Source organism: Pseudophryne corroboree, assembly GCF_028390025.1.
Source record: "Pseudophryne corroboree isolate aPseCor3 chromosome 3 unlocalized genomic scaffold, aPseCor3.hap2 SUPER_3_unloc_49, whole genome shotgun sequence".
NCBI lineage: Eukaryota > Metazoa > Chordata > Amphibia > Anura > Myobatrachidae > Pseudophryne > Pseudophryne corroboree.
The window spans coordinates 473,495-501,424 of NW_026967540.1; the positions used below are offsets into that span (position 1 = coordinate 473,495).

The 27,930-nt window shown below is 49.4% G+C and overlaps 1 protein-coding gene across 1 annotated transcript in view; it reads right to left on the reverse strand.

Annotated features, from left to right (window-relative positions):
- The window catches only part of LOC134984315 (zinc finger protein 605-like), a 124,251-nt gene that overhangs the window by 89,752 nt on the left and 6,569 nt on the right, over nt 1-27,930 (reverse strand). The window contains exons 2-5 of the mRNA XM_063949928.1: nt 23,526-23,709; nt 23,191-23,269; nt 22,972-23,073; nt 22,180-22,815 (exon numbers count right to left, since the gene is read on the reverse strand). Of these exons, the coding sequence (XP_063805998.1) occupies nt 22,180-22,815; nt 22,972-23,073; nt 23,191-23,224 (772 nt within the window). The 5' untranslated portion in view covers nt 23,225-23,269; nt 23,526-23,709. The remainder of the gene's footprint in view (nt 1-22,179; nt 22,816-22,971; nt 23,074-23,190; nt 23,270-23,525; nt 23,710-27,930) is intronic.

A 27,930-nucleotide genomic window follows, 5' to 3' on the forward strand; every position in this document is an offset into this window, starting at 1 on the left:
ATATGCAGCACGCACTTCGCAAATGTCTGAACTTCAGGCAGTGAAGCCAATTCTTTTTGGAAGAAAATTGACAGAGACGAAATCTGTACCTTAATGGACCCTAATTTTAGGCCCATATTCACTCCTGCTTGCAGGAAATGCAGAAAACGACCCAGTTGAAACTCCTCCGTTGGGGCCTTTTTGGCCTCACACCAAGCAACATATTTTCGCCAAATGCGGTGATAATGTTTTGCCGTGACATCCTTCCTGGCTTTGATCAGGGTAGGGATGACTTCCTCCGGAATACCCTTTTCCTTCAGGATCCGGTGTTCAACCGCCATGCCGTCAAACGCAGCCGCGGTAAGTCTTGGAATAGACAGGGCCCCTGCTGGAGCAGGTCCCGTCTTAGCGGTAGAGGCCATGGGTCCTCTGTGAGCATCTCTTGAAGTTCCGGGTACCAAGCTCTTCTTGGCCACTCTGGAACCACGAGCATCGTTCTTACTCCGCTCCTTCGCACAATTCTCAGTACCTTTGGAATTAGAGGCAGAGGAGGGAACACATAAACCGACTGGTACACCCACGGTGTCACTAGAGCGTCCACAGCTATCGCCTGAGGGTCCCTTGACCTGGCGCAATACCTTTCTAGTTTTTTGTTGAGGCGGGACGCCATCATGTCCACCTTTGGTCGTTCCCAACGGTTTACAATCATTTGGAAAACTTCCGGATGAAGTCCCCATTCTCCCGGGTGGAGGTCGTGTCTGCTTAGGAAGTCTTCTTCCCAGTTGTCTACTCCCGGGATGAACACTGCTGTCAGTGCTGACACGTGATACTGATTTTCCGCCCATCGGAGAATCTTTGTGGCTTCTGCCATCGCGCTCCTGCTTCTTGTGCCGCCCTGTCTGTTTACATGGGCGACCGCCGTGATGTTGTCTGATTGTATCAGTACCGGCTGGTTTTCAAGCAGAGGTCTTGCCTGGCTTAGGGCGTTGTAGATGGCCCTTAGTTCCAGGATATTTATGTGAAGTGAAATTTCCTGGTTTGACCACAGTCCCTGGAAATTTCGTCCCTGTGTGACTGCCCCCCAGCCTCGAAGGCTGGCATCCGTAGTTACCAGGACCCAGTCCTGTATCCCAAATCTGCGGCCCTCTAGAAGATGAGCACTCTGCAGCCACCACAGTAGCGACACCCTGGTCCTTGGCGACAGGGTTATCCGCCGATGCATCTGAAGATGCGATCCGGACCACTTGTCCAACAGGTCCCACTGGAAGGTTCTTGCGTGGAATCTGCCGAATGGAATTGCTTCGTACGAAGCTACCATCTTTCCCAGGACTTTCGTGCATTGATGCACTGACACCTGTCCTGGCTTTAGAAGGTTTCTTACTAGAGATGACAACCCCTTTTTTTTTTTCCTCTGGAAGAAACACTTTTCTGGTCTGTATCCAGAATATCCCCAGGAACAGAAGACGTGTCGTGGGGACCAGCTGTGACTTTGGGATGTTGAGAATCCAACCATGCTGTTGTAGCACTTCCTGAGAAAGTGCTACCCCCACCAGCAACTGCTCCCTGGACCTCGCCTTTATCAGGAGATCGTCCAAGTACGGGATAATTGAAACCCCTTTCTTTCGAAGGAGAATCATCATTTCGGCCATTACCTTGGTAAAGACCCTCGGTGCCGGGATAACCCAAACGGCAGCGTCTGGAACTGGTAGTGACAGTCCTGTACCACAAACCTGAGGTACTCCTGGTGAGGAGGGTAAATGGGGACATGCAGGTAAGCATCTTGATGTCCAGAGATACCATGTAATCCCCCTCCTCCAGGCTGGAGATAACCGCTCTGAGCGATTCCATCTTGAACTTGAACTTTTTGATATACTTGTTCAAGGATTTTAAATTTAAAATGGGTCTCACCGAACCGTCCGGTTTCGGTACCACAAACATTGTGGAATAATAACCCTTTCCTTGTTGAAGGAGAGGTACCCTGTTTATCACTTGCTGGGAATACAGCTTGTGAATTGCCTGTAACACCGCCTCTCTGTCAGAGAGTGATGTTGGTAAGGCAGATTTTAGGAAACGGCGTGGGGGAGGCGTCTCGAATTCCAGCATGTACCCCTGAGATACTACCTGAAGGATCCAGGGATCCACCTGTGAGCGAGCCCACTGTGTGCTGAAATTCCTGAGACGTGCCCCCACCGTACCTAGATCCGCCTGTGAAGCCCCATCGTCATGCTGTGGACTTGGCGGAAGCGGGGGAGGACTCCTGGTCCTGGGAACTGGCTGTATGCTGCAGCTTTTTTCCCTTACCTCTGCCTTTTGGCAAAAAAGAGGCGCCTCTTGCCCTTATGGGGCCGAAAGGACTGTGCTTGATAATACGGTGCTTTCTTTTGCTGCGAGGTAACCTGGGGCAGAAAAGTTGATTTTCCAGCTGTTGCCGTGGAAACGAGGTCTGACAGACCTTCCCCAAACAACTCCACCCCTTTATAAGGCAAAATCTCCATGTGCCTTTTTGAATCGGCATCCCCTGACCACTGCCGAGTCCATAATCCAGTCTAGCGGAAATGGACATTGCACTTACTTTTGATGCCAGTCGGCAAATATCCCTCTGTGCATCACGCATGTATAAGAGAGCATCTTTTATATGCTCTAAAGTCAGTAAAATATTGTCCCTATCCAGGGTCTCAATATTCTCTGTCAGGGAATCCGACCACGCAACCGCAGCACTACACATCCATGCTGAGGCTATAGCTGGTCGTAGTATAACACCAGTGTGTGTGTATATAGACTTTAGGATAGTCTCCTGCTTTCTGTCAGCAGGCTCTTTAAGGGCGGCCGTATCCGGAGACGGTAGTGCCACCTTCTTTGACAAACGTGTGAGCGCTTTATCAACCCTAGGGGGTGTTTCCCAACGTGACCTATCCTCTGGCGGGAAAGGGTACGCTGCCAATAGCCGTTTAGAAATTACTAATTTCTTATCGGGGGAAGTCCATGCTTCTTCACAAACTTCATTTAATTCCTCAGATGCAGGAAAAACTACTGGTAGTTTTTTCTCACCAAACATAATACCCTTTTTTGTGGTACCTGGGGTAATATCAGTAATGTGTAATACATTTTTCATTGCCTCAATCATGTAACGTGTGGCCCTATTGGAAGTTACAGTCGTCTCCTCATCGTCGACACTGGAGTCGGTATCCGTGTCAACGTCTGTGTCTGCCATCTGAGGTAACTGGCGTTTTACAGCCCCTGATGGCCTTTGAGACGCCTGGACAGGCACAAGCTGAGTTGCCGGCTGTCCCATGTCGTCAAGCCTTTTATGTAAGGAGTTGACACTTTCCCGTAATTCCTTCCATAAGTCCATCCACACAGGTGTCGACCCCGCAGGGGGTGACATCACATTTACCGGCATTTGCTCCGCCTCCACATAATTTTCCTCCTCATACATGTCGACACAGCCGTACCGACACACAGCACACACACAGGGAATGCTCTAAAAGAGGACAGGACCCCACAAAGCCCTTTGGAGAGACAGAGGGAGAGTATGCCAGCACACACCAGAGCACTATATACACTGGGGTGACACCTATACAGAGTGTTTTCCCCTATAGCTGCATAGAATAACTATAATGCGCCTAAAATATGTGCCCCCCTCTCTTTTTTACCCTTTTCTGTAGTGCAGGACTGCAGGGGAGAGCCAGGGAGCCTTCCTTCCAGCGGAGCTGTGAGGGAAAATGGTGCCGGTATGCTGAGGGAGATAGCTCCGCCCCTTTTTCAGCGGACTTTAGGAAATCTGGCAGGGGTTAATTTACACCTATATAGCCCCTGGGGCTATATATGGTGTATATTTGCCAGCCAAGGTGTTATTTATTGCTGCTCAGGGCGCCCCCCCCCAGCGCCCTGCACCCATCAGTGACCGGAGTGTGAGGTGTGCATGAGGAGCAATGGCGCACAGCTGCAGTGCTGTGCGCTACCTTGGAGAAGACAGAAGTCTTCAGCCGCCGATTTTCCGGACCTTCTTGCTTCTGGCTCTGTAAGGGGGACGGCGGCGCGGCTCCGGGAACGGACATCGAGGTCGGGTCCTGCGTTCAATCCCTCTGGAGCTAATGGTGTCCAGTAGCCTAAGAAGCCCAAGCTAGCTGCAAGCAGGCAGGTTCGCTTCTTCTCCCCTTAGTCCCTCGTAGCAGTGAGCCTGTTGCCAGCAGATCTCACTGAAAATAAAAAACCTAAACTATAATTTCTTTTCTAGGAGGCTCAGGAGAGCCCCTAGTGTGCATCCAGCTCGGCCGGGCACAAAGATCTAACTGAGGTCTGGAGGAGGGTCATAGGGGGAGGAGCCAGTGCACACCAGTTAGTCCTAAAGCTTTCTTTTAGTTGTGCCCAGTCTCCTGCGGAGCCCGCTATTCCCCATGGTCCTTACGGAGTTCCCAGCATCCACTAGGACGTCAGAGAAATATAAAATAAGTAGACAAGACCCAGGGTGTTACAGGATACAATATATAATTCTATAACTGACATGTTTTACCTGTAATCATTTTTATGTGTATTAAAAAAAAAAAAAAGATAGGATGCTTAGACTGGAGCTTGATCAACACTGAACGCTCATCTGGGATTACTAGAGGTGACATGGACGCTCATGTGGGATTACTAGAGGTGACATGGACGCTCATGTGGGATTACTAGAGGCGACATGGATGCTCATGGGGGATTACTAGAGGTGACATGGACGCTCATGGGGAATTACTAGAGGTGACACGGACGCTCATGTGGGATTACTAGAGGTGACACGGACGCTCATGTGGGATTACTAGAGGCGACATGGATGCTCATGGGGGATTACTAGAGGTGACATGGACGCTCATGGGGGATTACTAGAGGTGACATGGACGCTCATGGGGGATTACTGGAGGTGACACTGATGCTCGTGGGATTACTAGAGGTGACATGGACGCTCATGTGGGATTACTAGAGGTGACATGGGCGCTCATGTGGGATTACTGGAGGAGACATGGCCGCTCATGTGGGATTACTAGAGGTGACACGGACGCTCATGTGGGATTACTAGAGGTGACATGGATGCTCATGTGGGATTACTGGAGGAGACATGGACGCTCGTGTGGGATTACTGGAGGTGACATGGACGCTCATGTGGGATTACTAGACATGGTTGTAATAATAAAACACCAAAGAAGAGAAAATGCTGTCCTGCTTGCGCACTTATAAATAATAGGATTTTAATACCTGCCGGTAAATCCTTTTCTCTGAGTCCGTAGAGGATGCTGGGGTCATCAATAGAACCATGGGGTATAGACAGGATCCGCAGGAGAAATGGGCACTTTAAGACTTTAATAAGGGCGTGAACTGGCTCCTCCCTCTATGCCCCTCCTCCAGACCTCAGTTATAGGAACTGTGCCGAGGGAGACGGACATTAGGTTGGTTTATATGAAAAGAAGAAACCACCTTCGGCAGAAACTGTTGACGAGTTCTCAACTCTGCTCTATCTTCATGGAAGATCAAATAAGGGCTCTTGTGAGACTAGGCCGCCAATTCGGACACCCGCCGTGCAGATGCCAAGGCCAATAAAATGACCACTTTCCAAGTGAGGAATTTCAAATCCACCTTTTGAAAAAGGTTCAAACAGTGAGATTGAAGGAACTGTAACATCACGTTAAGGTCCCAAGGTGCCACAGGAGGCACAAAAGGTGGTTGGATGTGTAACACCCCCTTTACAAACGTTTGCACCTCAGGAAGTGAGGCCAATTGTTTCTGAAAGAAAACTGACAATGCAGAAATCTGTACTTTAATGGATCCTTGTGACAGGACGATACCGTACGGAAGCACTCGCAGCTTCCGCGTCCCGTTGACTGCGCACAGAATGGAAGGTCAAGCCGCACGAGGCCTGACCACATAGGGGATTCCCTGCTTACCGTCAGTAACCGCCTGTTACTGACTCCACCCACTGCGTTGTGGGCGGGTTCTTGCTGCCACCACCAAACTCCTAACCTGCCGTGGCGTTTGGAACCACGGTTCTGCTCTGTATGTGCCGACGCACTGCTTTACCACACCTGTGTGGTGTCGACGAATCCCCACTAGCCACTTGCTAGGCCTCTACCGGTAGCTGGCGGAAGGCGGAGCTTGGAGACGTCAGGTGCTTCCCTGGACAGCCGGAGAACGGGGCTAGGTTTGGCCTACCCCTGTTGGTCACAAGATGAAGCAGTCTTCTTGAGGCAAAGGTGTTTTATTGCTCAAAAACCTTGAAAAAGGCTCCTCCCTATTGCTAGGGGCAACAGCATACAAATAAGATGTTTCAGCAGAAGAAGATGTTACAATACACAATCCTATGGGCCAACTGCCCTCCTTTTATCCCTCTCCAAGACCCTCTACCACAGGGGGTAAGCCCGCCCTGTGGTGTACAACCAATCAATGTTTACCCATGAGCTGTGCATGCTCTGGACTCATGCACACCTAACATTGTCCCCAATGGACAGTGGGGAGTGGCCGGTCTCCTTTGTCTCTCCCATCTGGGAGAGCAGGCTACTCCCACGGTGCCGTTCAGTCTGGCTGGGGGGAAGTTTTTCCCTCCTAAACTGACTTCCAGAAACCTGCCCGGGACCCCTCTCACTGCCTGCAGCCTGGATTTGGGCTCCAGAGCTGGGCAGCCTGGCTCCCCGGTCCAGGTCTCTGGTTCACTACGGCTGATCTCCATGGAGCTCCAAGAAACCCCTCAGCTTGTTCTATAGCTGAGCTGCTTCTCTTTCTCCCTGTCCCTATTGGAACTGTGAGGCTGGATGGGAATGCATTCCGTTTTTAGGGAAAAGGTCTGGGAGAATCCATCAGCCTGCACAGCTATGGATCCCCCCCTCCTGGGACACACAATCAAGTAAGTGCATTTTATCTTTAAATACATTACATTTTTGAATCACACTGTACATTTCCTTTTGTTAAATATACCCTGAGCCTGTGCCCTGCACAGACTCTACATACTCAGGCACTGCAGTGCCTTCCCTAGCCCTGCAGCCTGCCTGCTAGGGCTCTCCCTCTCAGTGCTGGAGGTATGGGGCTGGCTTCCCCCATCCTCCAGCCTGCTTTTCTGCCTCTGGGGTTCCAGGGAGCTGGCTCTCCCTGTCCCCCCAGGGAGGCACTACTTTTGTGGCCTCGCCGCACGCAGCGGCGCACCCCCCCTGTACCTAAGCCCGGCGGCCCGGGACACTTGTCCCGGCCGCCGTGACTCTGGCTTTGTTCAGCGCTGAGGCGCCAGGAGCGTAGCTCCCGGACCCCAGCGCTTCATCATCTTGATTGGCCGCCTAATGTGCCCACGCCGCTAGGGAGCCGGCTTGCCCGGTCCCCCATGAGCGGCGCTGACTATTTTGTGCCTCGCTGCAGCGTCCGGCGGGGAGCCGGGCTGCAGCGCACCCCCCTCGCTGCCCGGCAGCCCGGGACGTCCGTCCCGGCTGCCGCGGCTGGCCGCCTCCAGTGTACTGAGGCGCCGGGAGCGGAGCTCCCGTCCCCAGCACTGGCAGACCCAGAGCGCGCTGCAGCGGGAGCTGAGCTCCCAGCCGCAGCGGCTCACCCTTCTCCCCCCCCCGGCGCACACACAGCTCAGTGTGCCGGGGGGCTGTGCTCACCGCTGCCGGGAGCGGAGCTCCCGGACTCCGGCGGTGCCCATCGGAAGGCTGCAGCGGGAGCTGATCTCCCGCATGCAGCAGTCCCCGTCTCCCCCGGCGCGCACACTCCAGTGCGCCTGGGGGTGCACCGACCGCCGCCGGGAGCGGAGCTCCCGGACTCCGGCGGCCAGCGGCTGTCTCCTCTCCCCCGGCGCGCACACTCTGCTGAGCGCGCCGGGGGCTGTCCTCCCTGCCGTGGTCTCCGGAGGGGTCCGGGACCACGGCACATTTAAAATACCACTTTACACATTTTTTTACATGAATAAAACACGGCGCCTAGCGCCCATAATACAATTCAAATTTGGCGCCAAGAGCCCCTTTGTCCTTGCAAATGGCGCCGGGCACTAGGGATTAACCCCTTCAGTGCCAGGGCGGCCATTTGCCTCGTGGCTGGGGGCTCTCCGGCCACAATCCTAATTTAAGGCCCGCATCCACTCCAGCTTGTAAAAAGTGGAGAAAACGTCCAAGAAATTTTTTTTCCGCATAAGCCTTCTTGGACTCGCACCAGGAAATATATTTCCTCCAAATGTGGTGATCGTGTTTTGCCGTAACATCCTTTCTATCCTGAATAAGAGTGGGAATGACTTCACTGGGAATACCCTTCTGGGCTAGAATCTGGCGTTCAACCGCCATGCCGTCAAACGTAGCCGCAGTAAATCTTGATACTGACACGGCCCCTGCTGTAACAGGTCCTCTCGTAGAGGAAGCAGCCAGGGATTTCCTATGCGTAAATCCTGAAGATCGGGATACCAAGCCCTCCTTGGCCAATCTGGAACAATGAGGATCGTTGGAACCTTTCTTCTTCTTATAATTTTTAACACTCTCGGAATGAGAGGAAGTGGAGGGAACACATACCGACTGAAACACCCACGGTGTCACCAGAGCGCCCACCGCTATGGTTTGAGGGTACCTTGACCTGGCGCAATCATTTTGGAGTTTCTTGTTGAGACGAGACGCCATCATGTCTACTTGGGGAGTACCCCAGCGACTTGTCACTTCTGTGAAGACTCCTGGATGGAGATCGTGTCTGCTGAGGAAGTCTGCTTCCCAGTTGTCCACTCCTGGAATGAAGATAACTGACAGAGCGCTTAGATGTTTCTCCGCCCAGCGGAGAATCCTTGTGGCTTCTGTCATTGCTGCTCTGCTTTTTGTTCCGCCCTGGCTGTTGATGTAAGCTACTGCTGTTACATTCTCCGACTGGATGAGGAAGGGTCGACTTTGAAAAAGGCGTTCAGTTTGTAGAAGGCCGTTGTAAATGGCCCTTAATTCCAGAACGTTTATGTGGAGACAAGTCTCCTGACTTGACCATCTTCCTTGCACCCCAACCCCGGGGACTTGCATCCGTGGTCACTAGAATCCAATCCTGAATACCGAACCTGCGTCCCTCGAGGAGGTGAGAACTGTGCAGCCACCACAGCAGTGATATTCTTGTCTTTGAGGACAGGACTATCGTCCGTTGCATGTGTAGGTGGGAACCGGACCACTTGTCCAACAGGTCCCACTGGAATACTCTGGCATGGAATCTGCCAAACTGAATGGCCTCGTAGGCCGCCACCATCTTTCCCAGCAAGCGAGTGCATTGATGGATCGACACTCTGGTTGATTTTAAGATTTGTTCCAGAGCTTTTTCTTCCGGAAGAAAAACTCTCTGTAGTTCTGTGTCCAGATTCATCCCCAGAAACGACAGGTGGGTCGTAGGGATCAACTGAGATTTCAGCAGGTTGAGGAGCCAGCCATGTTGTTGCAACACCTTCAGGGACAGTGCAATGTTCTGTAATAACTTGTCCCTGCATCTGGCTTTCATCAGGAGATCGTCCAAGTATGGGATAATCATGACACCTTGCATGCGAAGAAGAATCATCATCTCCGCCATCACTTGGGTAAAAATCCTCGGAGCCGTGGACAGCCCAAATGGCAACGTCTGAAATTGGTAATGACAATCCTGAACCACAAAGCGCAGGAAGGCCTGATGAGGAGGATAAATGGGAACATGTAGGTAGGCATCCTTTATGTCTAAGGAGACCATAAAGTCCCCTTCCTCCAGACTGGAGATCACTGCTCTGAGAGACTCCATCTTGAATTTCTGCAGAAAGTAATTTAGGTTAAGGTTGAGGATCGGTCTGACCGAGCCGTCCGGCTTCGGAACCACGAATAAACTGGAATAAAAGCCTTGTCCCTGTTGCGCAGGGGGAACCGTGATAATGACCTGGTTCTGACACAATTTTTGTATTGCGTCGCACACTACCTCTCTGCCAGTCAGAGAAGCTGGCAAGGCTGATTTTAATAATCGGCGAGGGGGAACGTCTTAAAATTTTAGTTTGTACCCTTGTGACACAATTTTTAAAATCCAAGGTTCCAGGCCCGAGCAAACCCAGACCTGGCTAAAGAGCTTGAGACGTGCCCCAACCGGCGAGGACTCCCGCAGGGAAACCCCAGCGTCATGCGGTGGACTTGGCAGAAGCCGGGGAGGACTTCTGTTCTTGGGAGGCAGAGAAGCCTGGGTTTCTTTTACCTCTTTCCCTGCCTCTAGCAGCAAGGAAGGCAGAGCCTCTTCCTCTTCGGTATCTATTGGGCCGAAAGGACTGCATTTGATGATGCGTTTTCTTATGTTTTGGGGGAACATAAGGTAAAAATTACGATTTTCCAGCAGTAGCTGTAGAGACTAGGGGGTACATTTACTAACATTCGTAATTTCCTAAAATAGGTCAAAGTTCAATCACGAATGACATCGACAGTGTAAAACTGCAACTTTTTGAATTGATTACGATGGATTTACTAAGCTGTCGTATTCGGGTTTTTCTTTTCTTCCGATGTCGATGTCATTCGTGTTTTTTTACCTATTTTTACGGCAGTGATTAGCAAAACACTGCCGTTTTTTTTTACAATCAATCTCGGCCGGATATGTGTGATCCGTGCTGGGGTTCTTTTTTTTTTTTTTTTTTAATTAAACAATGTAAATTCCTTAAAAAAAATGCGTGGGGTCCCCCCTCCTAAGCATAACCAGCCTCGGGCTCTTTGAGCCGATCCTGGTTGCAGAAATATGGGGGAAAAAATGACAGGGGTTCCCCCATATTTAAGCAACCAGCATCGGGCTCTGCGCCTGGTCCTGTCCCAAAAATACGGGGGACAAAAAGAGTAGGGGTCCCCCGTATTTTTAAAACCAGCACCGGGCTCCACTAGCTGGACAGATAATGCCACAGCCGGGGGTCACTTTTATATAGTGCCCTGCGGCCGTGGCATCAAAAATCCAACTAGTCACCCCTGGCCGGGGTACCCTGGGGGAGTGGGGACCCCTTCAATCAAGGGGTCCCCCCCCCAGCCACCCAAGGGCCAGGGGTGAAGCCCGAGGCTGTCCCCCCCATCCAATGGGCTGCGGATGGGAGGGCTGATAGCCTTTGTTGTAAAATAAAAGATATTGTTTTTAGTAGCAGTACTACAAGTCCCAGCAAGCCTCCCCCGCATGCTGGTACTTGGAGAACCACAAGTACCAGCATGCGGCGGAAAAACTGGCCCGCTGGTACCTGTAGTCCTACTACTAAAAAAATACCCAAAAAAAGACAAGACACACACACCGTGAAAGTATAATTTTATTACTTACATACACACATACATACATACTTACCTATGGCCCCACGCAGGTCGGTCCTCTTGTCCAGTAGAATCCAAGGGTACCTGTTGAATAAATTATACTCACCAGATCCAGGGGTCCAGGCTCCTCGGCAAATCCAGGGTTAATCCACGTACTTGAAAAAAATAAAAAAACGGTGTCCCGACCACGAACTGAAAGGGGACCCATGTTTGCACATGGGTCACCTTTCCACGAATGCCAGAAACCAACTTTGACTTCTGTCTAAGTGGGTTTCTTCAGCCAATCAGGGAGCGCCACGTTGTAGCACTCTCCTGATCAGCTGTGTGCTCTTGTCCTCACTGACAGGCAGCACACGGCAGTGTTACAATGTAGCGCCTATGCGCTACATTGTAACCAATGATGGGAACTTTCTGCTCAGCGGTGACGTCACTTTAGGTCAACCGCAGGGCAGAAAGTTCCCATCATTGGTTACAATGTAGCGCATAGGCGCTACATTGTAACACTGCCGTGTGCTGCCTGTCAGTGAGGACAAGAGCACACAGCTGATCAGGAGAGTGCTACAACGTGGCGCTCCCTGATTGGCTGAAGAAACCCACTTAGACAGAAGTCAAAGTTGGTTTCTGGCATTCGTGGAAAGGTGACCCATGTGCAAACATGGGTCCCCTTTCAGTTCGTGGTCGGGACACCGTTTTTTTATTTTTTTCAAGTACGTGGATTAACCCTGGATTTGCCGAGGAGCCTGGACCCCTGGATCTGGTGAGTATAATTTATTCAACAGGTACCCTTGGATTCTACTGGACAAGAGGACCGACCTGCGTGGGGCCATAGGTAAGTATGTATGTATGTGTGTATGTAAGTAATAAAATTATACTTTCACGGTGTGTGTGTCTTGTCTTTTTTTGGGTATTTTTTTAGTAGTAGGACTACAGGTACCAGCGGGCCAGTTTTTCCGCCGCATGCTGGTACTTGTGGTTCTCCAAGTACCAGCATGCGGGGGAGGCTTGCTGGGACTTGTAGTACTGCTACTAAAAACAATATCTTTTATTTTACAACAAAGGCTATCAGCCCTCCCATCCGCAGCCCATTGGATGGGGGGGGACAGCCTCGGGCTTCACCCCTGGCCCTTGGGTGGCTGGGGGGGGGACCCCTTGATTGAAGGGGTCCCCACTCCCCCAGGGTACCCCGGCCAGGGGTGACTAGTTGGATTTTTGATGCCACGGCCGCAGGGCACTATATAAAAGTGACCCCCGGCTGTGGCATTATCTGTCCAGCTAGTGGAGCCCGGTGCTGGTTTTAAAAATACGGGGGACCCCTACTCTTTTTGTCCCCCGTATTTTTGGGACCAGGACCAGGCGCAGAGCCCGATGCTGGTTGCTTAAATATGGGGGAACCCCTGTCAATTTTTTCCCCATATTTCTGCAACCAGGATCGGCTCAAAGAGCCCGAGGCTGGTTATGCTTAGGAGGGGGGACCCCACGCAATTTTTTTTGTAAAAATATGCACTTTCCCACCCCTTCCCACTGATATACATGCACGGATCTCATGGATCCGTGCATGCCTATCAAATTACGAAAAATAAAAACAGGTCTGTTTTTTTTTAGCACTTTTTTACGAGTTGTAATTTTTCACGGCAGTGTTTTGTGTTTTTTTGCTTTGCACTTCTTAGTAAATGACCGAGATTCATACTTAAACAGCCGCGTTTTGACCGATGGTGTATTCATTCGTAATTTTTTACCTGAACTTGCAAAAAATTACGAATGCCCTCATCACTGCCGTGATTAGTGCTTAGTAAATGACCGAGATGACACTTTGAAGAAAAAACGCCATCTAGGTCAAAATCGGGACCTTAGTAAATGTACCCCTAGGTCTGTAACCGGTAGGTATTAAAATCCTATTTTTTCATACGTCCTAAAGGATGCTGGGGATGCTTCAAAACCATGGGGTTTATACTAGTGATGAGCGCCTGAAATTTTTCGGGTTTTGTGTTTTGGTTTTGGGTTCGGTTCCGCGGCCGTGTTTTGGGTTCGAACGCGTTTTGGCAAAACCTCACCGAATTATTTTTGTCGGATTCGGGTGTGTTTTGGATTCGGGTGTTTTTTTCCAAAAACACTAAAAAACAGCTTAAATCATAGAATTTGGGGGTCATTTTGATCCCAAAGTATTATTAACCTCAAAAACCATAATTTACACTCATTTTCAGTCTATTCTGAATACCTCACACCTCACAATATTATTTTTAGTCCTAAAATTTGCACCGAGGTCGCTGTGTGAGTAAGATAAGCGACCCTAGTGGCCGACACAAACACCGGGCCCATCTAGGAGTGGCACTGCAGTGTCACGCAGGATGTCCCTTCCAAAAAACCCTCCCCAAACAGCACATGACGCAAAGAAAAAAAGGGGCGCAATGAGGTAGCTGTGTGAGTAAGATTAGCGACCCTAGTGGCCGACACAAACACCGGGCCCATCTAGGAGTGGCACTGCAGTGTCACGCAGGATGGCCCTTCCAAAAAACCCTCCCCAAACAGCACATGACGCAAAGAAAAAAAGAGGCGCAATGAGGTAGCTGTGTGAGTAAGATTAGCGACCCTAGTGGCCGACACAAACACCGGGCCCATCTAGGAGTGGCACTGCAGTGTCACGCAGGATGGCCCTTCCAAAAAACCCTCCCCAAACAGCACATGACGCAAAGAAAAAAAGAGGCGCAATGAGGTAGCTGACTGTGTGAGTAAGATTAGCGACCCTAGTGGCCGACACAAACACCGGGCCCATCTAGGAGTGGCACTGCAGTGTCACGCAGGATGTCCCTTCCAAAAAACCCTCCCCAAACAGCACATGACGCAAAGAAAAAAAGAGGCGCAATGAGGTAGCTGTGTGAGTAAGATTAGCGACCCTAGTGGCCGACACAAACACCGGGCACATCTAGGAGTGGCACTGCAGTGTCACGCAGGATGTCCCTTCCAAAAAACCCTCCCCAAACAGCACATGACGCAAAGAAAAAAAGAGGCGCAATGAGGTAGCTGTGTGAGTAAGATTAGCGACCCTAGTGGCCGACACAAACACCGGGCCCATCTAGGAGTGGCACTGCAGTGTCACGCAGGATGTCCCTTCCAAAAAACCCTCCCCAATCAGCACATGATGCAAAGAAAAAGAAAAGAAAAAAGAGGTGCAAGATGGAATTATCCTTGGGCCCTCCCACCCACCCTTATGTTGTATAAACAAAACAGGACATGCACACTTTAACCAACCCATCATTTCAGTGACAGGGTCTGCCACACGACTGTGACTGATATGACGGGTTGGTTTGGACCCCCCCCAAAAAAGAAGCAATTAATCTCTCCTTGCACAAACTGGCTCTACAGAGGCAAGATGTCCACCTCATCTTCACCCTCCGATATATCACCGTGTACATCCCCCTCCTCACAGATTATCAATTCGTCCCCACTGGAATCCACCATCTCAGCTCCCTGTGTACTTTGTGGAGGCAATTGCTGCTGGTCAATGTCTCCGCGGAGGAATTGATTATAATTCATTTTAATGAACATCATCTTCTCCACATTTTCTGGATGTAACCTCGTACGCCGATTGCTGACAAGGTGAGCGGCGGCACTAAACACTCTTTCGGAGTACACACTTGTGGGAGGGCAACTTAGGTAGAATAAAGCCAGTTTGTGCAAGGGCCTCCAAATTGCCTCTTTTTCCTGCCAGTATAAGTACGGACTGTGTGACGTGCCTACTTGGATGCGGTCACTCATATAATCCTCCACCATTCTATCAATGTTGAGAGAATCATATGCAGTGACAGTAGACGACATGTCCGTAATCGTTGTCAGGTCCTTCAGTCCGGACCAGATGTCAGCATCAGCAGTCGCTCCAGACTGCCCTGCATCACCGCCAGCGGGTGGGCTCGGAATTCTGAGCCTTTTCCTCGCACCCCCAGTTGCGGGAGAATGTGAAGGAGGAGATGTTGACAGGTCGCGTTCCGCTTGACTTGACAATTTTGTCACCAGCAGGTCTTTAAACCCCAGCAGACCTGTGTCTGCCGGAAAGAGAGATCCAAGGTAGGCTTTAAATCTAGGATCGAGCACGGTGGCCAAAATGTAGTGCTCTGATTTCAACAGATTGACCACCCGTGAATCCTTGTTAAGCGAATTAAGGGCTGCATCCACAAGTCCCACATGCCTAGCGGAATCGCTCCGTGTTAGCTCCTCCTTCAATGCCTCCAGCTTCTTCTGCAAAAGCCTGATGAGGGGAATGACCTGACTCAGGCTGGCAGTGTCTGAACTGACTTCACGTGTGGCAAGTTCAAAGGGCATCAGAACCTTGCACAACGTTGAAATCATTCTCCACTGCACTTGAGACAGGTGCATTCCACCTACTATATCGTGCTCAATTGTATAGGCTTGAATGGCCTTTTGCTGCTCCTCCAACCTCTGAAGCATATAGAGGGTTGAATTCCACCTCGTTACCACTTCTTGCTTCAGATGATGGCAGGGCAGGTTCAGTAGTTTTTGGTGGTGCTCCAGTTTTCTGTACGTGGTGCCTGTACGCCGAAAGTGTCCCGCAATTCTTCTGGCCACCGACAGCATCTCTTGCACGCCCCTGTCGTTTTTTAAAAAATTCTGCACCACCAAATTCAAGGTATGTGCAAAACATGGGACGTGCTGGAATTGGCCCAGATTTAATGCACACACAATATTGCTGGCGTTGTCCGATGCCACAAATCCACAGGAGAGTCCAATTGGGGTAAGCCATTCCGCGATGATCTTCCTCAGTTGCCGTAAGAGGTTTTCAGCTGTGTGCGTATTCTGGAAAGCGGTGATACAAAGCGTAGCCTGCCTAGGAAAGAGTTGGCGTTTGCGAGATGCTGCTACTGGTGCCGCCGCTGCTGTTCTTGCGGCGGGAGTCCATACATCTACCCAGTGGGCTGTCACAGTCATATAGTCCTGACCCTGCCCTGCTCCACTTGTCCACATGTCCGTGGTTAAGTGGACATTGGGTACAGCTGCATTTTTTAGGACACTGGTGACTCTTTTTCTGAGGTCTGTGTACATTTTCGGTATCGCCTGCCTAGAGAAATGGAACCTAGATGGTATTTGGTACCGGGGACACAGTACCTCCAACAAGTCTCTAGTTGGCTCTGCAGTAATGATGGATACCGGAACCACGTTTCTCACCACCCAGGATGCCAAGGCCTCAGTTATCCGCTTTGCAGTAGGATGACTGCTGTGATATTTCATCTTCCTCGCAAAGGACTGTTGAACAGTCAATTGCTTACTGGAAGTAGTACAAGTGGGCTTACGACTTCCCCTCTGGGATGACCATCGACTCCCAGCGGCAACAACAGCAGCGCCAGCAGCAGTAGGCGTTACACGCAAGGATGCATCGGAGGAATCCCAGGCAGGAGAGGACTCGTCAGAATTGCCAGTGACATGGCCTGCAGGACTATTGGCATTCCTGGGGAAGGAGGAAATTGACACTGAGGGAGTTGGTGGGGTGGTTTGCGTGAGCTTGGTTACAAGAGGAAGGGATTTACTGGTCAGTGGACTGCTTCCGCTGTCACCCAAAGTTTTTGAACTTGTCACTGACTTATTATGAATGCGCTGCAGGTGACGTATAAGGGAGGATGTTCCGAGGTGGTTAACGTCCTTACCCCTACTTATTACAGCTTGACAAAGGGAACACACGGCTTGACACCTGTTGTCCGCATTTCTGGTGAAATACCTCCACACCGAAGAGCTGATTTTTTTTGTATTTTCACCTGGCATGTCAACGGCCATATTCCTCCCACGGACAACAGGTGTCTCCCCGGGTGCCTGACTTAAACAAACCACCTCACCATCAGAATCCTCCTGGTCAATTTCCTCCCCAGCGCCAGCAACACCCATATCCTCCTCATCCTGGTGTACTTCAACACTGACATCTTCAATCTGACTATCAGGAACTGGACTGCGGGTGCTCCTTCCAGCACTTGCAGGGGGCGTGCAAATGGTGGAAGGCGCATGCTCTTCACGTCCAGTGTTGGGAAGGTCAGGCATCGCAACCGACACAATTGGACTCTCCTTGTGGATTTGGGATTTCAAAGAACGCACAGTTCTTTGCGGTGCTTTTGCCAGCTTGAGTCTTTTCAGTTTTCTAGCGAGAGGCTGAGTGCTTCCATCCTCATGTGAAGCTGAACCACTAGCCATGAACATAGGCCAGGGCCTCAGCCGTTCCTTGCCACTCCGTGTGGTAAATGGCATATTGGCAAGTTTACGCTTCTCCTCCGACAATTTTATTTTAGGTTTTGGAGTCCTTTTTTTACTGATATTTGGTGTTTTGGTTTTGACATGCTCTGTACTATGCCATTGGGCATCGGCCTTGGCAGACGACGTTGCTGGCATTTCATCGTCTCGGCCATGACTAGTGGCAGCAGCTTCAGCACGAGGTGGAAGTGGATCTTGATCTTTCCCTAATTTTGGAACCTCAACATTTTTGTTCTCCATATTTTAATAGGCACAACTAAAAGGCACCTCAGGTAAACAATGGAGATGGATGGATTGGATACTAGTATACAATTATGGACGGGCTGCCGAGTGCCGACACAGAGGTAGCCACAGCCGTGAACTACCGCACTGTACTGTGTCTGCTGCTAATATATAGACTGGTTGATAAAGAGATAGTATACTCGTAACTAGTATGTATGTATAAAGAAAGAAAAAAAAACCACGGTTAGGTCACTGGTATATACAATTATGGACGGGCTGCCGAGTGCCGACACAGAGGTAGCCACAGCCGTGAACTACCGCACTGTACTGTGTCTGCTGCTAATATATAGACTGGTTGATAAAGAGATAGTATACTCGTAACTAGTATGTATGTATAAAGAAAGAAAAAAAAACCACGGTTAGGTGGTATATACAATTATGGACGGGCTGCCGAGTGCCGACACAGAGGTAGCCACAGCCGTGAACTACCGCACTGTACTGTGTCTGCTGCTAATATATAGACTGGTTGATAAAGAGATAGTATACTCGTAACTAGTATGTATGTATAAAGAAAGAAAAAAAAACCACGGTTAGGTCACTGGTATATACAATTATGGACGGGCTGCCGAGTGCCGACACAGAGGTAGCCACAGCCGTGAACTACCGCACTGTACTGTGTCTGCTGCTAATATATAGACTGGTTGATAAAGAGATAGTATACTCGTAACTAGTATGTATGTATAAAGAAAGAAAAAAAAACCACGGTTAGGTCACTGGTATATACAATTATGGACGGGCTGCCGAGTGCCGACACAGAGGTAGCCACAGCCGTGAACTACCGCACTGTACTGTGTCTGCTGCTAATATATAGACTGGTTGATAAAGAGATAGTATACTCGTAACTAGTATGTATGTATAAAGAAAGAAAAAAAAACCACGGTTAGGTCACTGGTATATACAATTATGGACGGGCTGCCGAGTGCCGACACAGAGGTAGCCACAGCCGTGAACTACCGCACTGTACTGTGTCTGCTGCTAATATATAGACTGGTTGATAAAGAGATAGTATACTCGTAACTAGTATGTATGTATAAAGAAAGAAAAAAAAACCACGGTTAGGTCACTGGTATATACAATTATGGACGGGCTGCGGAGTGCCGACACAGAGGTAGCCACAGCCGTGAACTACCGCACTGTACTGTGTCTGCTGCTAATATATAGACTGGTTGATAAAGAGATAGTATACTCGTAACTAGTATGTATGTATAAAGAAAGAAAAAAAAACCACGGTTAGGTGGTATATACAATTATGGACGGGCTGCCGAGTGCCGACACAGAGGTAGCCACAGCCGTGAACTACCGCACTGTACTGTGTCTGCTGCTAATATATAGACTGGTTGATAAAGAGATAGTATACTCGTAACTAGTATGTATGTATAAAGAAAGAAAAAAAAACCACGGTTAGGTCACTGGTATATACAATTATGGACGGGCTGCCGAGTGCCGACACAGAGGTAGCCACAGCCGTGAACTACCGCACTGTACTGTGTCTGCTGCTAATATATAGACTGGTTGATAAAGAGATAGTATACTCGTAACTAGTATGTATGTATAAAGAAAGAAAAAAAAACCACGGTTAGGTCACTGGTATATACAATTATGGACGGGCTGCCGAGTGCCGACACAGAGGTAGCCACAGCCGTGAACTACCGCACTGTACTGTGTCTGCTGCTAATATAGACTGGTTGATAAAGAGATAGTATACTACTAATATTATATACTGGTGGTCAGGTCACTGGTCACTAGTCACACTGGCAGTGGCACTCCTGCAGCAAAAGTGTGCACTGTTTAATTTTAATATAATATTATGTACTCCTGGCTCCTGCTATAACCTATAACTGGCACTGCAGTAGTGCTCCCCAGTCTCCCCCACAATTATAAGCTGTGTGAGCTGAGCAGTCAGACAGATATATAATATATATAGATGATGCAGCACACTGGCCTGAGCCTGAGCAGTGCACACAGATATGGTATGTATGTGACTGAGTCACTGTGTGCTGTGTATCGCTTTTTTCAGGCAGAGAACGGATTATAAATAAAAGTGGTGGTCACTGGTCACTATCAGCAAAACTCTGCACTGTACACTACTGAGTACTCCTAATGCTCCCCAAAATTAGTAAATCAAGTGTCTAAACGGAGAGGACGCCAGCCACGTCCTCTCCCTATCAATCTCAATGCACGTGTGAAAATGGCGGCGACGCGCGGCTCCTTATATAGAATCCGAGTCTCGCGATAGAATCCGAGCCTCGCGAGAATCCGACAGCGTCATGATGACGTTCGGGCGCGCTCGGGTTAACCGAGCAAGGCGGGAAGATCCGAGTCGCTCGGACTCGTGAAAAAAAACATGAAGTTCTGGCGGGTTCGGATTCAGAGAAACCGAACCCGCTCATCTCTAGTTTATACCAATGCTCTAGAACGGGCGGGAGAGTGCAGATGACTCTGCAGCACCGACTGATCAAACATGAGGTCCTCCTCAGCCAGGGTATCAAACTTGTAAAACTTCACAAAGGTGTTTGAACCCGATCAAGTAGCAGCTCGCCAAAGTTGTAATGCCGAAACCCCTCGGGCAGCCGCCCAGGATGAGATCACCTTTCTGGTAGAATGAGCTTTCACCGATTTCGGTAACGGCAACCCTGCCGTAGAATGAGCCTGCTGAATCGTATTACAGATCCAGCGTGCAATAGTCTGCTTGGAAGCAGGAATCCCAATCTTGTGAGCACACAGGACAAACAGAGCCTCTGTTTTCCTAATCTGCACCGTTCTGGCGACATAGATTTTCAAAGCTCTGACCACATTGAGACTTCGATTCCGCCAAGGCATCAGTAGCCACTGGCACCACAATAGGCTGGTTTACGTGAAATGAGGAAACCACTTTTGGTAGAAATTGCTGATGAGTTCTCAACTCCGCTCTATCAGCATGGAAGATTAAATAGGGTCTTTTGTGAGACAAAGCCGCCAATTCAGAAACTCACCTTTATGACGCCAAGGCCAACAACATGACTACTTTCCAAGTAAGGAATTTTAACTCAACCTTACGTAAAGGTTCAAACCAAGGAGATTGCAGGAACTGAAACACCACATTAAGATCCCATGGTTTCACTGGGGGCCCAAATGGAGGTTGGATGTGCAGCACACCCGACGAAGGTCTGAACTTCCGGAAGGTAGGGCAATTCTTTCTGAAAGAAAATTGATAAGGCTGAAATTTGTTCCGCTCTGGCGGTTTACGTACGCCACTGCTGTTATGTTGTCTGATTGAATCAAGACGGGCAGACCGCGAAGATATTCCGCTTGCAGAATGCCGTTGTAAATGGCCCTTAATTGCAGAATGTTTATGTGCAGACAAGCTTCCTGGCTTGACCATTTTCCCTGAAAGTTTCACCCCTGTGTGACTGCTCCCCAGCCTCGGAGACTTGCATCTGTGGTTACCAGGATCCAATCCTGAATCCCGAACCTGCGTCCCTCCAGAAGGTGAGAACTGTGCAGCCACCACAGAAAGAAGATCCTGGTCCTGGAAGATAGGAGTATTTTCCGGTGCATGTCCAGGTGAGACCCGGACCACTTGTCCAGCAGGTCCCACTGAAGCACCCCTTGCATGGAACCTGCCATACAGAATGGCTTCGTAGGCCACCACCATCTTGCCCAGCAATCGAGTGCATGGAAGAACTGACACTTTTGCCGGTTTCAGAATCTGTTTTACCATGTTCTGTATTTCCAGAGCCTTTTCCACTGGAAGAAAAACTCTCCGTAATTCTGTATTCAGAATCATACCCAGGAACGACAGGCGTGTCGTCGGATCCAACTGCCGTCTTCTGCCATCACTAAAGTCTTCTGATCTTCCTTTACTCATCCGGCTTCTGTCTTCTGGCTCTGTGAGGGGGGTGACGGCGCGGCTCCGGGAACAAGCAGCTAGGTGCACCAAGTGATCTGAACCTCTGGAGCTAATGGTGTCCAGTAGCCTAAGAAGCAGAGCCCTTAAACGCACAGAAGTAGGTCCTGCTTCTCCCCCCTCACTCCCACGATGCAGAGAGCCTGTAGCCAGCAGGTCTCCCTGAAAATTATAAACCTAAATAAAGTCTTTTTTCTGAGAAACCGTGGAGAGCTCCTAAGTGTATCCAGTCTCGCTGGGCACAGAATCTAACTGGAGTCTGGAGGAGGGGCATAGAGGGAGGAGCTAGTTCACACCCCTTTTAAAGTCTTAAAGTGCCCATGTCTCCTGCGGATCCAGTCTTTACCCCGTGGTTCTCAAAGCGTCCCCAGCATCCTCTAGGACGTATGAGAAAACTCTCTACATGTGGTATTTGTCATGGATAGCCTTGTGTTAGAAACACCCAACTGAGAACAGGGCTGATGGCAGAGGAGGGTGTAGGATAAGAGATTGCTGTAGTGACTGAGCAATGAGAATATGTGACTTCTGTAATAAGTGTTTATTACTCACCTGTGCTGATATCTGTAGGGATCTCCTCCTCCTTACACAGCTGATCACCCCTCACATACGTCTCTTCTTCTCCCTCTATATCTTCTGCCTTCATATCAGTCACATACGTCTCTTCTTCTCCCTCTATATCTTCTACCTTTATATCAGTCACATACGTCTCTTCTTCTCCCTCTTTATCTTCTGCCTTTATATCAGTCACATACGTCTCTTCTTCTCCCTCTGTATCTTCTGCATTTATATCAGTCACATACGTCTCTTCTTCTCCTTCTGTATCTTCTGCCTTTATATCAGTCACATACGTCTCTTCTTCTCCCTCTATATCTTCTGCCTTTATATCAGTCACATACGTCTCTTCTTCTCCCTCTATATCTTCTGCCTTTATATCAGTCACATACGTCTCTTCTTCTCCCTCTATATCTTCTGCCTTTATATAAGTCACATACGTCTCTTCTTCTCCCTCTATATCTTCTCCCTTTATATCAGTCACATACGTCTCTTCTTCTCCCTCTATATCTTCTGCCTTTATATCAGTCATATACGTCTCTTCTTCTCCCTCTATATCTTCTGCCTTCATATCAGTCACATACGTCTCTTCTTCTACCTCTGTACCTTCTATTTTAATATCAGACAGACGTTCTACCTAAAAAACAAACAAACACTATTATAATATTTGCATACAGTCAGATTAAACTGAGGTGAAACAGTATAACATCAGTGTATAAGACACACATCTTCTCTACAGATCATATAGTGACAGTCACTTTAGTATATGGGTGAGACCCTAAATCCCACCTACCTGATCCTCCTGTGGGGTCCTGTGGTTCTCCTCTGTACAATACTGGGAATACAGAGGACGGAGACATCTCTCTGGGGTATCTCTGTTACTGGGCCCATCTGTAGGAGACACACAGTGACTGAGTACAGTGTATATATGTGATTATCAGATGATGTGTGTATATAGGGCCCCCATACCTGCTCTCCCCTGTACAATACATGACAGTCTCCTCTTACCCAGTGATGTGAGGGGCCAGTGATTCTCCATCATCACGTCCTTGTATAGACCCCTGTGTTCCTCTATATACTCCCCCTCCTGCATGGAGACATAGACAGTGACATCCTGACACCTTATAGGAACCTGACACACACAGTGATACAGTCATCACCCAGACACGTCCCCTGGTGTTACTGTATAATGCCCCATTCCCAGCAGTCACCTCTCCAGTCACCACCCAGACACGTCCCCTGGTGTTACTGTATAATGCCCCATTCCCAGCAGTCACCTCTCCAGTCATCACCCAGACACGTCCCCTGGTGTTACTGTATAATGTCCCATTCCCAGCAGTCACCTCTCCAGTCAGCAGCTGAATGATCTTGTTGGTGAGTTCCAGGATCTTCTGGTCAATGTGTCATGTGTCAGTGAGTGAGGTGGAGGCACCGAGATGAGGCTCTGGGTCTTTCTTCTTCCTGACACACGGGGATGGCTGCTCGGTGTCTCACACTCACCGGATATCTTCTTCACTACTGTGTAACCTTGCGAAAATAAGATTTTACTTAGCGGTAAATCTATTTCTCGTAGTCCGTAGTGGATGCTGGGGACTCCGTGAGGACCATGGGGAATAGACGGGCTCCGCAGGAGACATGGGCACTTTAAGAAAGCTTTGGATTCTGAGTGTGCACTGGCTCCTCCCTCTATGTCCCTCCTCCAGACCTCAGTTAGAGAAACTGTGCCCGGAAGAGCTGACAGTACAAGGAAAGGATTTTGGAATCCAGGGCAAGACTCATCCAGCCACACCAATCATACCGTATCACTTGTGATAAACTTACCCAGTTAACAGTATGAACAACAATAGAGCATCAGATCAACCCTGATGCAACTATAACATAACCCTTATGTAAGCAATAACAATATACAAGCATTGCAGAAGAAGTCCGCACTTGGGACGGGCGCCCAGCATCCACTACTGACTACAAGAAATAGATTTACCGGTAAGTAAAATCTTATTTTCTCTAACGTCCTAGTGGATGCTGGGGACTCCGTAAGGACCATGGGGATTATACCAAAGCTCCCAAACAGGCGGGAGAGTGCGGATGACTTTGCAGCACCGAATGAGAGAACTCCAGGTCCTCCTCAGCCAGGATATCAAACTTGTAGAACTTTGCAAAAGTGTTTGCCCCTGACCAAGTAGCCGCTCGGCACAGCTGTAATGCCGAGACCCCTCGGGCAGCCGCCCAAGAAGAGCCCACCTTCCTTGTGGAATGGGCTTTTACCGATTTTGGCATCGGCAATCCAGCCGCAGAATGAGCCTGCTGAATCGTGTTACAGATCCAGCGAGCAATAGTTTGCTTTGAAGCAGGAGCACCCAGCTTGTTGGATGCATACAGGATAAACAGCGACTCAGTTTTCCTGACTCTAGCCGTTCTGGCTACATAAACCTTCAAAGCCCGGACTACGTCAAGTAACTCGGAATCCTCCAAGTCACGAGTAGCCACAGGCACCACAATAGGTTGGTTTATATAAAAAGATGACACCACTTTTGGCAGGAATTGTGAACGTGTCTGCAATTCCGCTCTGTCCATATGGAAAACCAGATAGGGGCTTTTATGTGACAAAGCCGCTAATTCTGACACACGCCTAGCCGAAGCCAAGGCTAATAGCAAGACCACCTTCCACGTGAGATATTTTAACTCCACGGTTTTAAGTGGTTCAAACCAATGTAACTTTAGGAAACTCAACACCACGTTAAGATCCCAAGGTGCCACTGGTGGCACAAAAGGTGGCTGAATATGCAGCACTCCCTTTACAAATGTCTGAACTTCAGGCAGAGAAGCCAGTTCTTTTTTTAAAGAAAATAGACAGGGCCGAAAACTGGACCTTAATGGAACCCAATTTCAGGCCCAAGACACTCCTGACTGCAGGAAGTGAAGGAAACTGCCCAGCTGGAATTCCTCCGCGGGGGCCTTCCTAGCCTCACACCAAGCAACATATTTTCGCCATATACGGTGATAATGTTTCGCTGTCACGTCCTTCCTAGCCTTGATCAGCGTAGGAATGACTTTATCCGGAATGCATTTTTCTGTTAGGAGCCGGCGTTCAACCGCCATGCTGTCAAACGCAGCCGCGGTAAGTCTTGGAACAGACAGGGCCCCTGTTGCAACAAGTCCTGTCTTAGAGGCAGAGGCCATGGGTCCTCTGTGAGCATCTCTTGCAGATCTGGATACCAAGTCCTTCTTGGCCCATCCGGAACAAAGAGTATTGTTCTCACTCGACTTTTCCTTATAATTCTCAGCACCTTGGGTATGAGAGGAAGAGGAGGAAATACATAGACCGACGGGAACACCCACAGTGTCACCAGTGCGACCACAGCTATCGACTGAGGGTCTCTTGACCTGGCGCAATATCTCTGCAGCTTTTTGTTGAGGCTGGATGCCATCATGTCCACCTGTGGCAGTTCCCACCGACTTGCAATCAGCGTGAAGACTTCTTGATGAAGTCCCCACTCTCCCGCGTGGAGGTCGTGCCTGCCGAGGAAGTCTGCTTCCCAGTTGTCCACTCCCGGAATGAACACTGCTGACAGTGCGCGTACGTGATTCTCCACCCAGCGAAGAATTCTGGTGGCTTCTACCATCGCCACCCTGCTCCTTGTGCCGCCTTGGCGGTTTACATGAGCCACTGCGGTGATATTGTCTGACTGAATCATAACCGGTTGGTCGCGAAGCAGGGACTCCGCTTGACGTAGGGCGTTGTATATGGCCCTTAGATCCAGGATATTGATGTGAAGGCAAGTCTCCTGACTTGACCACAGCCCTTGGAAATATCTTACCTGTGTGACTGCCCCCCCCCCCCCCCCCCCCCTCGGAGGTTTGCATCCGTGGTCACCAGGACCCAGTCCTGAATGCCGAATCTGCACTCTACAGCCACCACAGGAGAGAGACCCTGGCCCTGGGGGATAGGGTGATTAACCGATGCATCTGAAGATGTGATCCGGACCACTTGTCCAGTAAGTCCCACTGGAAGGTCCTCGCATGGAACCTGCCGAAGGGAATGGCCTCTTATGATGCCACCATCCTTCCCAGGACTCGAGAGCAGTGATGCACTAACACCTGTTTCAGTTTTAATAGATTCCTGACCAGTGTCACGAGCTCCTGAGCTCCCTCTATCGGAAGATAAACCCTTTTCTGGTCTGTGTCTAGGATCATGCCTAGGAGAGGCAGATGAGCTGTAGAAACCAACTGCGACTTTGGAATATATAGACTCCAGCCGCGTTGCCGTTATACTTCCAGAGAAAGTGATACGCTGTTCAGCAACTGCTCTCTTGATCTCGCTTTTATGAGGAGATCGTCCAAATACGTGATAATAGTGACACCTTGCTTCCGCAGAAGCACCATCATTTCCGCCATTACCTTGGTGAATATTCTCCAGGCCGTGGAGCGACCAAACAGCAACGTCTGAAATTGGTAATGACAATCCCGTACCACAATTCTGAGGAGGTACGCCTGATGAGGTAGATAAATAGGGACCTGAAGGTATGCATTCTTTATGTCCCGAGTCACCTTTCAGGCTTACAACGACCGCTCTTAGCGATTCCATCTTGAACTTGCACCTTTTCAGGTATATGTTCAGGGATTTTAAATTCAATATGGGTCTGACCGAACCGTCTGGTTTCGGGACTACAACATGGTCAAATAATAACCCCCTCCTTGTTGAAGGAGGGGAACCTTGACCACCACCTGCTGAAGATACTATTTGTGAATTGCAGTTAACACTGTTTCCCTCTCGTGGGGGGAAGCCGGCAGGGCCGTCGGTGAGGGGGCATCCTCTCAAAGTCCAGCTTGTATCCCTGAGACACAATATCTATTGCCCAGGGATCTAACAGGGAGTGAACCCACTTGTGGCTGAACTTTCGAAGGCGTGCCCCCATCGGGCCTAGCTCCGCCTGTGGAGCCCCAGCGACATGCGGTGGATTTTTGTAGAGGCCGGGGAGGACTTCTGTTCCTGGGAGCTAGCTGTGTTGTGCAGCTTCTTTTCTCTTCCCCCGCCTCTGGCAAGAAAGGACGCACCTCGGACTTTCTTGTCTCTATTCGAAAGGCTGCATTTGATAATGTCGTGCTTTTCTAGGCTGTGCAGGGATATAAGGCAAAACATCAGAATTACCAGCTATAGCTGTGGAGACCAGGTCCGAGAACCCTTCTCCACACAATCCTCAGCCTTCCATATGCCTCTTAAGTCGGCATCATCTGTCCATTGCATATTGTGCAGGACCCGTCAAGCAGAAATCGACATAGCTTTGACTCTAGGACCCAGTATACTCATGTCTCTATGGGCATGCTTTATATATACATATCTCTTAAGACAGCATCTTTAATATATATATATATATATATATATATATCTATATACATACTAGGGTCTCAATCTCTGCTGATAAGGTACCTGTCCACGCTGCCACAGCGCTATAAACCCATGCCGACACAATCGCCGGTCTGAGTAGTATACTAGAATGTGCACGGTATCTGCAGGATCCCTGAGAATAGCTGTAACCTCAGGGCTGCCTTTTGTGACACCCTAGAGGAAGATTCCCATCGTATCCTGGCCCTAGTGGGGAAAGGATATTGCCCGAGAATTCTTTGTGGGAAGCTGCAGTCTCACGTCAGGAGATTCCCGCTCTTTTTCCTCATGAGAGGAGGGAAATTTACCTCAGCTTTCTTCCCCTTAAACATGTGTACCCTCGTGTCAGGGACAGATGAGTCATC